The sequence below is a fragment of the Hypanus sabinus genome, chromosome 20 (assembly GCF_030144855.1).
Source record: "Hypanus sabinus isolate sHypSab1 chromosome 20, sHypSab1.hap1, whole genome shotgun sequence".
In the NCBI taxonomy this organism is placed as follows: Eukaryota; Metazoa; Chordata; class Chondrichthyes; order Myliobatiformes; family Dasyatidae; genus Hypanus; species Hypanus sabinus.
The window spans coordinates 38,400,013-38,415,730 of record NC_082725.1 but is presented as its reverse complement, the minus strand read 5'-3'; the positions used below and the strand labels follow the sequence as shown (position 1 = coordinate 38,415,730).

At 39.7% G+C, this 15,718-nt stretch overlaps 1 protein-coding gene across 2 annotated transcripts in view; it reads right to left on the bottom strand.

Moving 5' to 3' along the window:
* Positions 1 to 15,718, bottom strand: part of nkd2b (NKD inhibitor of WNT signaling pathway 2b) — a 116,236-nt gene that overhangs the window by 22,242 nt on the left and 78,276 nt on the right. For both annotated transcript variants that reach the window (XM_059945346.1, XM_059945347.1), the window contains exon 4: positions 8,114 to 8,174. In XM_059945346.1, coding sequence (XP_059801329.1) covers positions 8,114 to 8,174 — 61 coding nt within the window. The remainder of the gene's footprint in view (positions 1 to 8,113; positions 8,175 to 15,718) is intronic.

The window sequence follows — 15,718 nt, the reverse complement described above, 5'->3', positions numbered from 1 at the left end:
AGTAACCATCTTCACTTCATTTTCAATAATCAATACTTACTGCTATTTAATTCATAACTGCTGATTCAAACATCTTTGCTGCTTTGTTTTATCTTAAAAGGGGCAGATAGCAAATTAAAAATAGCAGGCGGTAAAGCATTCAGGACAGTCCCACAAAGCTGTAGGAGGCTTTATGCTTATTTTATACCTTTCCCATTCCTCCTATCAAATAGTTCTTGCCTGAACCATTCCTGCAAAGGGGAATTCCACAGCCTCAATGTGAGTCCTGTCAAGTACCTTACCATTAACCTCACTCGCATTCGATATCCTTCCTTTAAAGAAAAAAAGATATTTGGGTTACTGTAACTAAATTCATGTTCATAATTGTTTGAAATCTCACATTTAAAGATGAATAAAAAAAACCATACTGCCTAGCTTTCTTTCAACAAATTATTGGCACTAATCAGAATTCATCTGCAAGGTAGCATGGGTATTTTTTCCAGCAAGACTAAAATGTTAAGATTAACACGAATAGTCCTGGATCTTGGGCGAACCATCTTCGCTCATCACTCTTTAATGGACTTGGTATTCTCCAGACTATAAGAACCAGATCAAAACCAGCCAATTGTTGGTAGACTATAAGACAATAGAACATAGGAGCAGAATTAAGCCATTCCACCAATCAAGTCTGCTCCTCCATTCTATCATGACTGACTTATTATCCCCTTCAACCCCATTCTCCTGCCTTCTCCCCTTAACCTTTGACATCCTTACTAATCAAGAACCTATCAATGTCCGCTTTAAATATACCCAACGACTTGGACTTCCCCACCATCTGTGGCAATGAAATACACAGTCACCACCCTCTGGCTAAGAAAAGAGTTCCTCCATATCTGTTCTAAAGGAATGTCCTCATATTCTAAGGCTGTGCCCTCTGGTCCTAGGCTTCCCCACTATAGGGAGCATCTTCTCCATGTCCATTCTCTTTAGGCCTTGCAATATTTAATAGGTTTCAATGGTCATCCAGATGACTGCTTGACCATGTGGAAAGTGGGCATATTGGATGCAGTCTATAGCTGCTCTAGCTCCACAATTGTTAACAGATACATACTCCTCCATTTTTGACCTTCAGCCTACACAAATTGTCTTTGCTCTAAGCTGTGCCTTCAGCTATCTCAAGCCTTAAGTCATGAAACTCCCTCACTAACCCACTCCTCTAAAATTTGCCTGTCCAAGTATGCCCTATTGCCCAGCATCACTCTTTCCCCAATTACAGTACTGTGGATTATTCTATGACCTTTTAAATGATAAATGCATTTAGAAATGCAGGTTGCTATGTTTTCCAGGATCAGTGATGTATAGTATAAAACATTGGCAGTTCCCTACTCCTTGCTCTTTTAAAAAAAAACTAGGTTTTACAAATGCACAACCTCGGTGAACGGATGAATTCAAGAAGAACAGGAGCAAGGAGATCACCTTACTGAGATATAAAGTTTATACTAACCAACCCAAAACCAAACTGATTGGCAATTACACACCATCTAGAATCCTCCAAATCAACCATTTTGAAAAGAAATATAGCCCTTTGATAGACTGAAGTACAGTCGGCCCTCCTTATCCGCTGGTTCATGCGCGAATCGGGAAAACCCAGAAGTTTTCTCTCCAGCACTCATTGTTTGCCTCGCGTCTCGTGTACAGACTTTCTTTTCTTGTCATTATTCCCTAAACAATACAGTATAACAACATAGCATTTACATTGTATTAGGTATTATAAGTAAACTAGAAATGATTTAAAGTAGACGGGAGGATGTGCATAAGTTATATGCAAATACTAAGCCATTTTATATAAGGGACTTGAGCATCCGCGTTTTTTGGTATCCGCGGGGGGTCCTGGAACCATTCCCCCGCGGATAAGGAGGGGCGACTGAAACTAAGAAAAGTATTCTACAAATCTTAAACCAACAGATTGAAATAATTTACTCTACAAGAGATTAGTGAGAATAAAGGGTACCTGGAAGTTATTATCAGGTTATAATCTCACTGGAGAAAGGTCAAACAACATATTAAAAAAAGAGAGAGAACCATGAAATTTGGAGATGAAATGTGAGCCGATTAATCATTTCCAGATACGAATTACTCCTTTTTCTTTCCTAAGCATACATGGTCAATTTACTCCTGGTATTCAATCGGGATAACTTTAGCTCAATTTAGCAAAGAAAAAAGCTTTTCCTTGGAACTTGAACATCGTCTCAAATGTTAAACAGAACCAGGTGGCTTGCAGATTTGTCACATAAAGGTTTCTGTCATCTCTTCTATCAGGCTTCATCTCTTCAATCAGGCTTGCACACTCATTCATAGAGATAATTAAAATGCCCACTTCTATTCTCTCGAGAAGTCACAGACACTATCCACCATTTTAACTTAGAGTGGTTCCAACAGATAACTTCAATACAAAGATTTTGAAATGAAATGTCAATTAGTGATTGCCTTTTTGGTCCAAACACCTGCAACCTATTTCACTTTCAAAAAACAAGACTTTAGATCACACACATAAGTGATTTGAGACATGATGCATGGTAAATGGAAAAGGAATGGGCGACTCTGAACTATTACTCTCCAAATTTTTCCAGTACCAGGCATTTCTTGATATCACATTCACTTCAAATCGATAGGAGATTGCTAGAATTATTCAACAAATAACAGAATTGTAAGAGACAAGTTAAACAGTAAATCCAAAGCAAACTTTACAAAATTCACTGAAACACCAATGGGATCAAGTGTCAGATAACAGGTTTTCATTTAGTCTACCTGCATACAGGTTTGCGACATGGTACAAACATCAATTATTTGGCCGAGGGACTTGAATGTCACTTTCCTAAGTTTGTCGACGATCCAAAACTTGTTTGGATTGTAAATGCGAAGGAGGATGTAAAAAAAAAAGCTCTCATTTTTGCAGTACAAAGCAAACGTTTCACCCACAGAAGTAGTAATGCACAGTTTTTAATTTTCATTCACTGAATGTGGGTGTCAATGACAAGGCCCATCCTTAACTGCCTTTAAACCGAGTTACTGCTAGGCATCTCAGAGATCAAGAGACCAATCACACACGTTGCTAAGGGATCTGGAGTTGCACTCAGGTTTGACAGAAAGCATAAAAGAACTGATTCCTTGAACATCAGTGAATAGAGTTTTGCAGACAACCGAGCCATCATTCCCCAAGCCAGCCTTCATCATTAAATTTACATTCTAGCAAAAGTGTGTGGGGGGTGGGGTGGGGTGGTGGGAAAGGTAAGGAAGTATGAAACTGACCAGCAAATATAACCAGAGCACGCGAAGCCTGATTCGGTTTGAAAAATGTCTGCTTGGCAGGGGAAACAGAGCAATGCAATGAAGGTTTTAAGCATTCCTTCAATAGTTTGTAAATTTCAGGGTTTGGAATTCTTATCTGGCCCACTCACTCTCTGTTGGTAGTAAATGCAGGTTTTGAAAAGGAGCTAAAAAGCTGCCACAGATCCTAGGGCTTTCATTTGAAGACAAGATTTAATGACTGTTTTTAGTAAATAAGCACTTATAACCAACAGCGATTTTATTCACCCATAACTAATTAGGCATGCAAACAGCGTCATTGGGAAGTGACATTTAAACTCGCATCATCATCCTTTTGAAATCCTAAAACAGCTACTGACTTATTTAATTAGAACCATTCTTTAGAATACTTAATTCCTTCACTAGTGTGGGTGAAGAAATGCAGTAAACCCCAGGGTGCAGTTGACTGCTCTGTCATGAAACGCAGTGGAAGTACATCAACAAAACAGGACTGCTCAACTGAGCTAGATTAGTATTGGGAATCAAACACACAAACACCTTTGAGCAAGTGAAAGGAAAAGGGAAAAGAAAAGCAGGATCAAACTTATTAAGTGATCAAGTGCCCAACATTAAATATGAGTGGAATATATTGTATAATAACCGTCTAAATAAGCTCAGATACAGCATTTCTGTCAACTGGTAGAAAGACCATTAAGGTTATTCTTTCCCAGTTGCCTTTGAAGTTGTGTTGGCCAAGGAATTCTGGCTGCAAAAAATTAGAGTTTTCAAGGCTTCAAGTTTGTGGCCGTCCATTTATTTGATATTCCTAAAATGTATTTTCATGTTAAAGTAAATTTATCTTTGAATTGGTACAGCTGATTTTTAAGAGGGCCTCTCCTTAAGTCACGTACAAATCTGTTATGCATTCTACCATCTTTTCTCAGTCCTATGTACAACTGACAAATCAAGGAGATACAGGTTTCCCCTGCCATCCGAAGGTAGAGTGTTTCTATGAAACTTTTCGTAAGCTGGAATGTCGTAGAGCGAAGAAGCAATTACCATATATTTATATGGGAAAAATTTTTGAGTGTTCCCAGACCCAAAAAATAACCTACTAAATCAAAGCAAATAACACAAACATATTGTAAAAGCAGGAATGATATGATAAATATACAGCCTATATAAAGTAGAAATATTGTATGTATGGTGTAGCTTTACTTATCAAAATCTGGAAGACAGCGACCCAAAATCGATTTGGAGAAGAAAAACGGCACATACACGCATGTGCATGTACACGCCTATGCACGTACATGCATACGCACACAACTGCCCACACAAGGCTTCACAGTCACGGGAGTCTTTCTCAAGCAAACACACGTATACAGCAGGCGACTTTTTTTCGTAAAAGCCAAAATCCTCTTTGGTTAGCAAGAACAGGTACTAATGTAGGTCTTTCGTAACAGTGAGCTGTTGTAAAGCGAACGCTCGAGAAACGGGACACCTGTACATAATTAGCTCAGCCAAGGCTTGCCAATACTACCGAGATGTACAAGCTCGTCAAGCTGAGCAATTCACTCTCAGATTTTCCCTGCTTAACTGCAAGTGGCCAACAAGGTTCAGGAAGGTGAAAATTGTGGTGTTCTGTTGCCTTAATGTCTGTTGTATCATTCGTAAAAATAAAACGTTTACTGTGGATGCACACACAGGACAATTCTAGTAAGGTAGCTGTTAAGCCCCCCACCGCATGTACACATCACAATGGGAGAGGTGCATGCTGTTGAGGAGAGAAAGCAAGAGCAAGAGCGAGTAATCGGGAGTCAGAAAGGTAAACAGAAGAGAGGCACAATCAGATAAAAACAGCAAAGGGAGTAAAGGACAGAAGAAAGGAGAGACACAGAAGAGAATGAACAATGAGAGAAGTAGAGGGGGTAAATTTTAATTTGTACATTGGGATACAGGTCCAAAGAACCCAAAACTCTCAGTCAACAAGTTCAGTTTTCTGTAAAGATTTAGTTGTGCAACATGGAAAAATGCGAGATTCCAGTTTCAGTACGGCAAGGCCTCGTGGAGAACCGAATCAGAGTTAATGTCACCAACATGAAGAGATATTTAATATCTTTGTGGTAGCAGTACAATGCAATACATGATAAATATAGAAAAAATAAATGAATTACAGTATGTATATTAAATAATTGAATTTAAAAAGTAGTGCAAAGTCAGAAATAAAAGGGTTCATAAAGACAAATAAACCATCAGAAGGCTTTACATAATAGCAGAAGCTTCAAGAACAGCTTCCTTGCTCTTCTTCAAATAAAGCAATGGGATATTCTATAAATCTGATATTTATAGTATTTGCTAAGTAGCATGCTCATATTCTCTGTTGCAGTACCTTAGATTGTGTGCTTTCATAACCCACAACTTTTATAACTTCTGTGATGTCTAGACATAATCTTAGAGTGAGACCATCACAGCTGAATGGTTTTTCTCTTATCTGTGGATTCTGCATAAACCACTGAAAATACATTTAGCAGAGAAAAAGCAGGTTGGCAACCCCAGCCCCACCAATAAAAACTACTTCACGTGTTCTCTGAATAGTTTCTGAGCCAATAGATTATCTCATTTCCAGACTAGCCACAATCTCCCCCAAGGTGAGATAAAAGTAGACTATTTAGTGTGCCTGAAACAAAATGAAGCAGAGACATGCGCCACCTGCAAGAGGTTGTGGGTTCAACTCCCACTTGAAAAATCACAAACAATGCCAACACAACTGCCTTTTGGAGAGAAGGGGAGGGGTGGTGCTTTTTTAAAATCCTTTCTTCCTACATTCCCCCCCCCCATTCCACATGGGGTACAGGAAAAATGCAACCTGCTCAAGTCTTGTTTGCATGCGACCCCACTTAATGCAGTCTCAAGAACAAAGGAGAGCAATTGGCAACAGTAGACAAAACACTGGAACAGGAGATTTTAAAATAACACCAGCAATTATAGCTACTTTACTGAAGGCTCCACTGTGAGCAGCCAATACTGGCAGCCACATCCAGAGACTGTATATAGCTATATGATACTGTCTGGGTGGATTCGGCAAACACATAGAAAACTAAAAGACAGGGTTACTTTTCCTCTTTGCCATCTGGGCTTGTTTACAAGCATATTATGTTTCACCCTGTCAGATTCCAATTGAATGCAGGTGGCACACTGCTCTACCTGCCCTACCTCTCCCAGTTACTTCACTCATTGCAGTTTGTCATACCACTTGTCAATCCACTGCCTCCACGCCATGCGTGGGAAAGGTCAATGCTGCTGCCTGCAATCCCAGCTACCAACTCCATCCCTGTTCCTCACAACAGCTTGAGGAGCTTGTTGGCAATCATGGCCATATTTGACCATCAAGAGAGAGATTCTTGGATCCATATGTACTTCATCCCAATTCTACTTTTACCCCCGTAATACCGCTCAGTAAAAGCTGGGCAGCCATCAGTCATCTCTCTGTTCCTTCCAGCGGTCTGAAGCTTCTGGCTAGGGCAACAAAAGTTGAAATTACGCAGAACTCTCTTGGCCAGATTCAAACATGTGAAAGCAATATTTCCATTGCTTTTTGACTAATGATGCCTCTTGGTTCAGAAATTCTGCTCCATACGCAGAAGTCCTCCCACCAGTCAAATTGCCCTTTGCTTTCTGTTCCTCTGATTCAAGCCTCTTGGGATATCCATGATATCCAGCCCTGGAGGCTGCACCTCCCAATGCCCATTTCCTAAAGCTATATTATTCCCTCTCATTTCCCTCCACATCATTCTGTACCCCCAAGTTGCTCCTTAAGAGCCACTTGTGGCCAATCCTTAGGTTAAATGATCTAAAATCTCTTCATATGGTTCAAAAATCAGAAGTTGGCAGATAATTATTGTAAAACTTTGAATATGTAAAATGTCAAAAGGCAGAAATTGATTAGAAGCATCCTACCATTCCCTCACTCTAGATTCCAACAGGCAACCTCCTCTAGCCTGACAGAACTTTCTAAATTCCCAGCATACACCTTGTAGAAGTGAGGACCAGATGTTCTAATACTTTACAATGCATCACCCTCCGCCTCATCCACAATTCTCACAAAAGAGGTGAGAGCAAACATCTAAAAGCAAAGCAGTTTCCTTAACTGGAACCTCGTCCACCACCCAGGACATTCATCCTTTTACCACCAGTACACAGAGGCTGCATTGCAACCTATCTACAAAAGGCTCAGCACTTACTTGCCCATACTATGTTGAAGGTACCTTCCAAACCCACTATCTCAAATAGCAAGAAGGTTAAAAGCAGCAGGTGCATGGGAATACCAATAACTGCATGGTCCCCTCCTCCACACAGCATCCAAGTCTTAGAAATATTTGGCCTTTTCTTCATTGCTACCAGACTAGGAACTTCCTCCCTGAATACATTTGAGGTAATTTCACCAGATGACACCCAATGATTCAAGATGGCTACTCACTGTCACCTTCCAAGAGCAATTACAGTCAGGTATTAAAGGCTGGCTTTGCCAGTGACACCCCCAACTCAAATGCACAGAAAAGACATCCCTCACCAAAATACAGTGTTATGTATTGCTGGATTCTACCAAATTTCATAATTTAATCTCTTTTAAATTAATTTATATGTGTAATGAATTGAAAGCACTAGCTTAATGACTTTGAGTGAGTAGTTTGAGCGAGTAGTCAGCTTCTGATGGATTGAGCGCACACAGAGCAAAATCAATCTTCTAAGTGTTAACTGACTTGCAATTTGTGTGCTTACTACTCATTTTAACTCTACAATTACTGACTATGCTGCATTTTTCACTTACCCTCTAGGGGGCACTGGTCATCAAGGAACTGACCACCTTTCAGTTCTCCATTCAAAAGTTCCTACAAAGAGAGAGAGAAAAAATACATTTTATAGACAAGTAACAGATGTGGGGGAATAGGAAAGAATCTCAGTCGATGAGTCATTAACAAAGGATATGCACTTCCCTGCAGAGAGGAACTCAGATAAAAAGAGCAGCGGCAAGTTGCATATCTGCTGCCCCAAATTCAAAACAAAACCAGTGGTGATGAACGGTCTGTTGAACTGATTCAAGTATCCTTTCATTATTTTGAAAAGAAAGAGTTATGTATACAGTTGGGCAATTTTACAGACATTGTTTATATTCTTCATGTAGAACTGTACAAAAGTGGGAACTATTTGACTTTCCCCACTTGTTGCTCTCATTGTTATAAGCTTCATTTAAGTCACTATGGTCTTTGTACTCAGTTTTCAACTGCTTATCCACTTTCCCTGCTTGTTCTGATTAGGCATCACATTGCTCAATAACTACCCTTCATGGTCCAAACCTTCAACATGAGGAATTTATCACCTGATATTTCGTTCTGATATTGCTGATCCACTGAGCAGCAACATTCATTTTCCATTCTTACTTTGAGAAACACCACCTCCAGACCTCCCCTTTAACTTACAGTACTTTGATCTAATGAAAGGGATCCAGCTTGTTGATTTTCTTTTAAACAAAACCACTCATAATAACTCTCATCTGTACTTTCTCATCACTAGCACAACTTTCTTGAGGTCAAGCAGACAGACATCATGTTCCAAAGGTGCCCTGACAATGATTTTTACCGGCTTAACATTCATAATTGAAGTTTATATTTTATGATTCTATCCACAAACATCTCTTGTTAAAGCACATTTTTATTACAGATATTCTTCTCACTTTTAAGCTTTGTGGTTCTAAACCTTTTCCAATTTTAGCCCAAGATGCCCAACATTTCAACCACATGAACCTTCCCCACCTCCTTTCTTAAAGCACTCTTTTTAAAATAAACTTTCAGCCACTTGTTCCAATGTCACCTCCTGCGGCTTAGTGGAAATCTACCAATAATTTTTATCCAATGGCAGTGAAGTGCTTGACAGGAGTTTTGTTGTACAAGTGCAAGTTGTCCAGTTACACTGTCATTTTCAGACAGCACCAAAGTATGAATGAACCAATACTGCCTGGATGAGCTTGCCCTATGAAATTAGATGATAAGAGATTTGGCAATAAAAATAAATACATGTTGCATAGAATTAATGCCAGAAATAGCAATGCAAATGCACATCAGGAAAATAAAAGCATTCACTGATAATGAAACAAATAACAAAATCTGCAGAGAAAATTGCAAGCATTAAGTTGCACAGAATAGACAATACTGTGGGGTGGTGGTTGGGAACAATTCAGTCAACTGTTTTATTAATGCTGATCCTTATCACATTTGTTTCAACCTTCTCAGCACATCCTTCCATTTTTTGCTTCCCCATTTATCTTCTCAATCTTAAACATCACATTTTTGGATTAAAACAAAAATCCATTTTTATACTGAGTTCTGTTTGTAAGACAACTACCGCACAGAGTTCCGCAGCTTGTTTTTGCATTGGAACTTGCACCTGCAACTCATGCAATTGATTATTCCAGCCTGCAGAGCTAAAGCTATCTGGTGAAATCTGAGAAACCCTTTAATCTCCCTTTTCGACCTCTTATGGGGCTCATAGTTTCTTATGAGCAACAGTGAATTGTTTAAATTCAACCAGCCTCTTGCAATGAAGTTTGAGAACTCATTACCTTGTCCTCGTCCCAGCCACCTTCTCTTCCTTCAGCTCTTTTCATCCCCGTGAATCATCTGTGCCATGTCCGAAAAGTCTAAAGTGCATAGAAAGTTTACAAATCTACCAGCAAACAGCTGTCACTAATCAGAAATCCTAACAGATGATCCAGATTTTTAAAAAAACACTCAACTCACAGAGATTTGCTTTAAGGGGGAAGGTTAGGGCTTGCTATAATTTTTAAAGTTGGGTTGAAAACAGAATACAATCTACCCCACATCTTTAACACTACCTTCCTTTCTCAAACCCATCAGCTCACCAATGCTCCTAACAAATTAAGAGCAAGACTACAGAAACACAAGTATTTAGTACCAACTATTACAAAAAGTTAAGAGGCCAACTCCAGGTTACAAGTGATTGCTTAGTGTTTTAGGCAACCTTGATGGTGGTTGGGGGGAGGGGGGGGTGGGGTTGAGTTCGATTTCCACTAACTTACTGTCAGTGGTCACTTTAATAAGTACCTTGTGTACCTAACAAAGTAGCCACTGTTTGTATGTTTGTGGTCTTCTACTACTGTAGCCCATCTACATCAAGGTTTGACATGTGCGTTCAGAGATGCTCTTCTGTAAACCACTGTTGTAATGCGAGTTTGCAGGGTAATGGGTGGAAACACACATAATTCACAACCACCGACGTTGAGCTGAGATTCACTTAAAGAGGCAGGTCTGACGTAATGACATGAAGGTTTTTAAAAAATTGCTTTATGTTCTGTGTTAGGTTGAAAATAAAGGAATTGTTGTGGTTTCCCTTAAACTTAAAACGCCTCTGCCATTTTACTTACAAAAACCTACAAGTTTATCTGAGCTACTGTCACCTTTAACAAGTCTGCCCATTCTCTTCTCATTTACAAGTCACTTTCACCTACATAACTAACACTCACTGGAGTTTTTTGCTTTTGCACCATTCTCTGTAAACTCTAAAGACAATTATCCATGAAAATCCCAGGAGATCAGCAGTTTCTGTGATACTCAAGCCTCCCCATCTGGCACCAGCTGTCATTCCACAGTCAAAGTCACTTTGATCACATTTCTTCCTCTTTTTGATGTTTGGTCTGAACAATACTTAAACATCTTGACTATGACTATATGCTATTAAGCATTGAGTTGCTGCCACCTGATTGCCTGATTAGATACTTGCATTAGCAAGTCGGTGTACAGGTGTACTAATAAAACGGGTACTGAGTGTATTAAGAAAGGGTCATGATTAACTTTTTCAAGCTTTTTAATTTGATGCTGATAACTGGGCAACAGATTTCACGAAATTCTTAAGGGCAGTTTCAAGAATAAAGTTTGTTTAAATTCTACTGCTTCAACAGCTCTACAGCAGATATAACCTCACTAAGCTCTTCAATCTGTTCTGGAGTACCCAGAAAAAAGCAAAACACACATCAGGGAACAGTTTAACAATGACCATTTGGTGCTCTATACCAAAATCCCCCTCAGTATTAATTACCAAGAATTGAAACCTAGACCTCTGTACCCCCCTCTATAATGGATCCTCAACTTCCTCATTGGAAAATTACAGTCAGTATGAATCTGTTTAAAAAAAACACTTCCTTGCTGAATATCAACATAGGTCCCCCTCAAGGATGAGAGCTTAGCCCAATACTCAACTCATGACGGGGTGGGAAAGAACAGAACAAGTGCCATCCCTAAATTCACAGATAACACCATTGAGCTGGTAACATCTCCAAAGGCAATACAGGAGTGAGATAGATCTACTGGTTGGGTGGTGTTGCAACGACAACCTCACTCTCTATCAGCAAGGACAAGGAATTGACGGCGGACTTCAGGAAGGAGAAGTCAGGAGAACTCGCACTAGTCCTCTGAGGGATCAGTGGTAGGAAGGGTGAAGGTAACTCAACATCTCAAGAGGATCCATCTTGACACATTGATGCAATCACAAAGGCAGCATGCAGTGACTCTACTTCATTAGGAGTCTGAAGAGAGTTTTTTTTTTACAAATTTCTGCAGATGTACAGTGGGGAGCATTCTGAATGGTTGCATCAAAGCCTGAATGGAGGCTCCAACGCACAGAATCACAAGAGCTGCAGAGGATGGTGGACTCAGCCAGCTCCCACACAAGCACAAACCTTTCCATTATCAAAGTCATCTCCAAGAAGCGGTGCCTTAAGAAGTTGGCAGCCATCACTAAGGACAGTCACCATCTCGGGCAAGTTCTCTTCTTGTCACCAGCACAAGGGAGGTGGGAAACAGGAGCCTGAAGATCTACACTCAAGTAATTCGTCCCCTCCGCCATCAGATTTCTGAACAGTTCATGAACCCAGGAACACTATGTCATGCCATTTATTTTGCACTATTCGTTTTTGTCATTATAGTAATGTTTTGCCTTTGCTCTGTACTGATAAGGCAAAGCAACAAATATCACATCGTGCAAAATAATGATGATCCACCTAATTCTGTTCACCGGCTCAGGGTGGTCAACAGTAAAATAAGGCAGGAATTTTGTGGGTAGTCCAATAGCAATAAGGGCCAAGATTATGGGTTCTGCACTGAATGAAGCAATTGGTGAAAAGTGCACAGTACATATTTAATTTACATAAAAGTCAATAATAGTGATGTGATAACTTGTATTTATTACAGAAGCATACAGAGAAGGCAGGCATATGGCTGGCACCCTCTCCATAGACCTAGACGCTTGCTCTTTGCTTACAGCTCAAATGTATCTTTTTCTCTTCATGTATTTATAAAATCCCTTTTGGTAAGTTCTATTGAATTTGCTTCCAACATCCTTTCTTTAAGATGCATATCTATCATGACATTTAAAAAAAATATGTAGCATCATTCATATCATTTAACTTGCCATACCTTAGATAATCACGTGGTACAGAAAGAGGCTGTATGCCCATCCATCAAGCACCTATTTGAACTAATCCTGCATTAACTTCATTTTATTACTATATTCCCAGATTCTTCCATTCACATACAGAGCATAACACAGGGAATTTAGTGGCCAATGAGACAAGAAATCCATACACTCCTGGGATACATGGAAGAAAATGTAACATTAAGAAACACAATCATATGGAGGATATGCAAACTCCACACAGAAACACCAGAGATCAATATTGAATCCAGGCTTCTGGAGTTGTGACACTCTGGCTCTACAAGGTGTACTACTGTATGGTCCTTTAAGTGCTTTGAATTATAGCCATTGCTCTATAGACTAACATGCAAGCCCATGCTCAGCTAAATAGTTTGTCATTTTGGCAAGAAAACTTATTGTAGTTCAAGGGATCTCCCCAACATCCTGCAAAAACAACTGCCAAGGTATTTTTCCACACCCACCCAAGACAGTGGACATGGTATTGATTGAATGGTCCCTTCACAAGGATTTCAGTACTTCACTGGAGTGCCAATCTGGATTAAGTGTTCAAATCCCTGGAGTGGCACTTGAATAGACAATATCAAAGATTGAGAAATGGAGAGCTACCCATCAAGTTAAGCTGACAGGTGATAAACAGGCAGCCTCTGTACAGCTTTAGTTTCCTTTCCAGTCAGAAGCAATAGAGGATAATCTATTACAGTTTGCCAATTCACTCAACGGTTGCAAAATTACTATGGATCATTCTGCACCTGAACATTAACCTGCATGCTCAAGATGAGCCCCTTCCTCAACTTGGTGGATTTTTAAAAACCCTGTACCATTTGAGCTTTAAGGTTTGAGTTAAAATCCCTTCCTCAAATAAACCTTTCCTCATCTTTGTATTGTTTGATGAAACCCCAACATGCACCATTCAAGGTAGTAGATTATAATCACAAATCAATTGTCCAAAGCCAGAGCTTCAGTTTCATTCAGAAAGCTTCTGTGCAATGAAGCTTCGAAGATGACCTCTCAGATTTATTTAGTACATACACACAAAAATAATCAGCTGACAGCTGCATCTGTAGAATTGCCACCAAACACCTTTCAGCTCTACCAGTTCCACCCTTTCAAGTGGAGTTAGGTTACGGAGATGCTGTCATGACTTAGAGGAGAAAGATAATGAATCATGTGACTTCAGCCCAAGAACTGCCAACAACTCCCACTGGCAGCAAAGCTTCTCCCTTTCATTCCCAAGCAGCCAAAAGCCCAACAGAGCTTTGATTAACACTTCCCGTTAAAGGCAAACTTCAAGAGCTGCACATTTACAGATTAACAAGGACATTGCAACTTGTACTCACAGAGAGAACCCAAGTACATTCAGCCTTCTGGGTATGGGAATAAAGCAGACTGGAAATCATAGATCCAATAACAGAATCTTAAAGGTTAAAACCTTGACCAAAATGATAAATGAACCCTTTCTGTTTCAGTTCCAATAACATGGTACTTTCTCTACACTTGTTTCCGGATGAAGATGTTTCTTTTCAAAAATAAAAAGATGAGGAAACTAAAATTTTGTATTAGAGTGAGAGTAAGACATATACCATCTTAACGTGTGTACAATATGTGCATACATTCTATTTTTTTAAATAACAATAATTTAAGTGCTTTTATCAGTGTGAAAAAAGCATGGCAAAGCAGGATATTGTTTAAATGAAGAGATATAAATATAAAGGTTCAAGCATGCTAGCAATAAGGTAGGCAAATGGCATGTTGCAATAGTGAAGGAGAATAAATAGTGGCAAGTCCTGTTTTGACTATAGAGCTTTGATGAGACCAGACCAAATCTCCTCACTCAAGATAATATATAATTCCATAGAAGTTCACCAGGTTTAAAAAGAGGAAAGGCTGGACTCTTATGCAGAATGGAACAACACGAGGTGACCTATTGAATGAAAGGTTCATAGAGGGACAGATACGTTGGACACAAGTATGTTTCCCCTTATTTAAGATGGGGTTGAAGAACAGTTCCTTCATTCATGGTTCATGAATCTTTGGAATTCTGTGCTTCAAAGAGCTGGAGTCTGAATCATTGAATATGTAAAAAGTCAAAACAGTCTCCGATATAGACCAAAAATAAGTATGTTTATGGGGAACAGGCAGGAAAATAGTCCGAAGGCCAAGATGAGATAAACCGCGATCTTATTGAAAGCAGAACAAGCTTGTGAGGCCACATGTCCCACTTCTTCTCCTATTTCTTACTTTCCTTATATTTTTCCATAAACTGTACATTTTTAAACATTTAACTCAAGGATAATGAAAAACTGACATAGAATCTCTTGTTTCACTCTGTGACTGTCTGTTTGAAACCTCTCCTATATATCCAAATGGAATGACTGTGCCTCAAGCAAGATGTTCTCTTCCAAGCCTCAAAAATCCCCAGTGGGTTTACCCTTGGTTAGGGGGGAAAAATACCTCAATCTCTTTGAAATAATGCTGCAGGAAACTTTTACATCAAGCTGTGGGTGGACACCACTTCGGGCTTAATGTTTCATCTGCAAGGTACCATGTCCTGCTCTATGGTGCGCCCACAGTGCAAAACCAAGGTGGGATTAATGTAAAATTTGTGTGGCTGATGCTTAGCATGAATTTAGTGGGCGGAAGGGCCTGTTGCCATGATGTATGAGTATATTTAAATACTTATTGTTCTACTTTGATTCTATAGATCCCAATGAGTTTCAATCCATCATCTGCAAACCACTCATCGAGCTTTCCACTTCGACTTCAAGACTGGAATTTTCAACCAGCCCCAAGGCTGTGCTGAGGTAGCACTCAGCTTTGCCCTCTCCAAACATCACCGTCGAGCAGACAGCGGTAGCTCACAAGCAGCTCAGGTCAAGAAGGCACGGTGGATTGGTTCACTGGAGCCGCAGAATATGCAATTCCTGACACA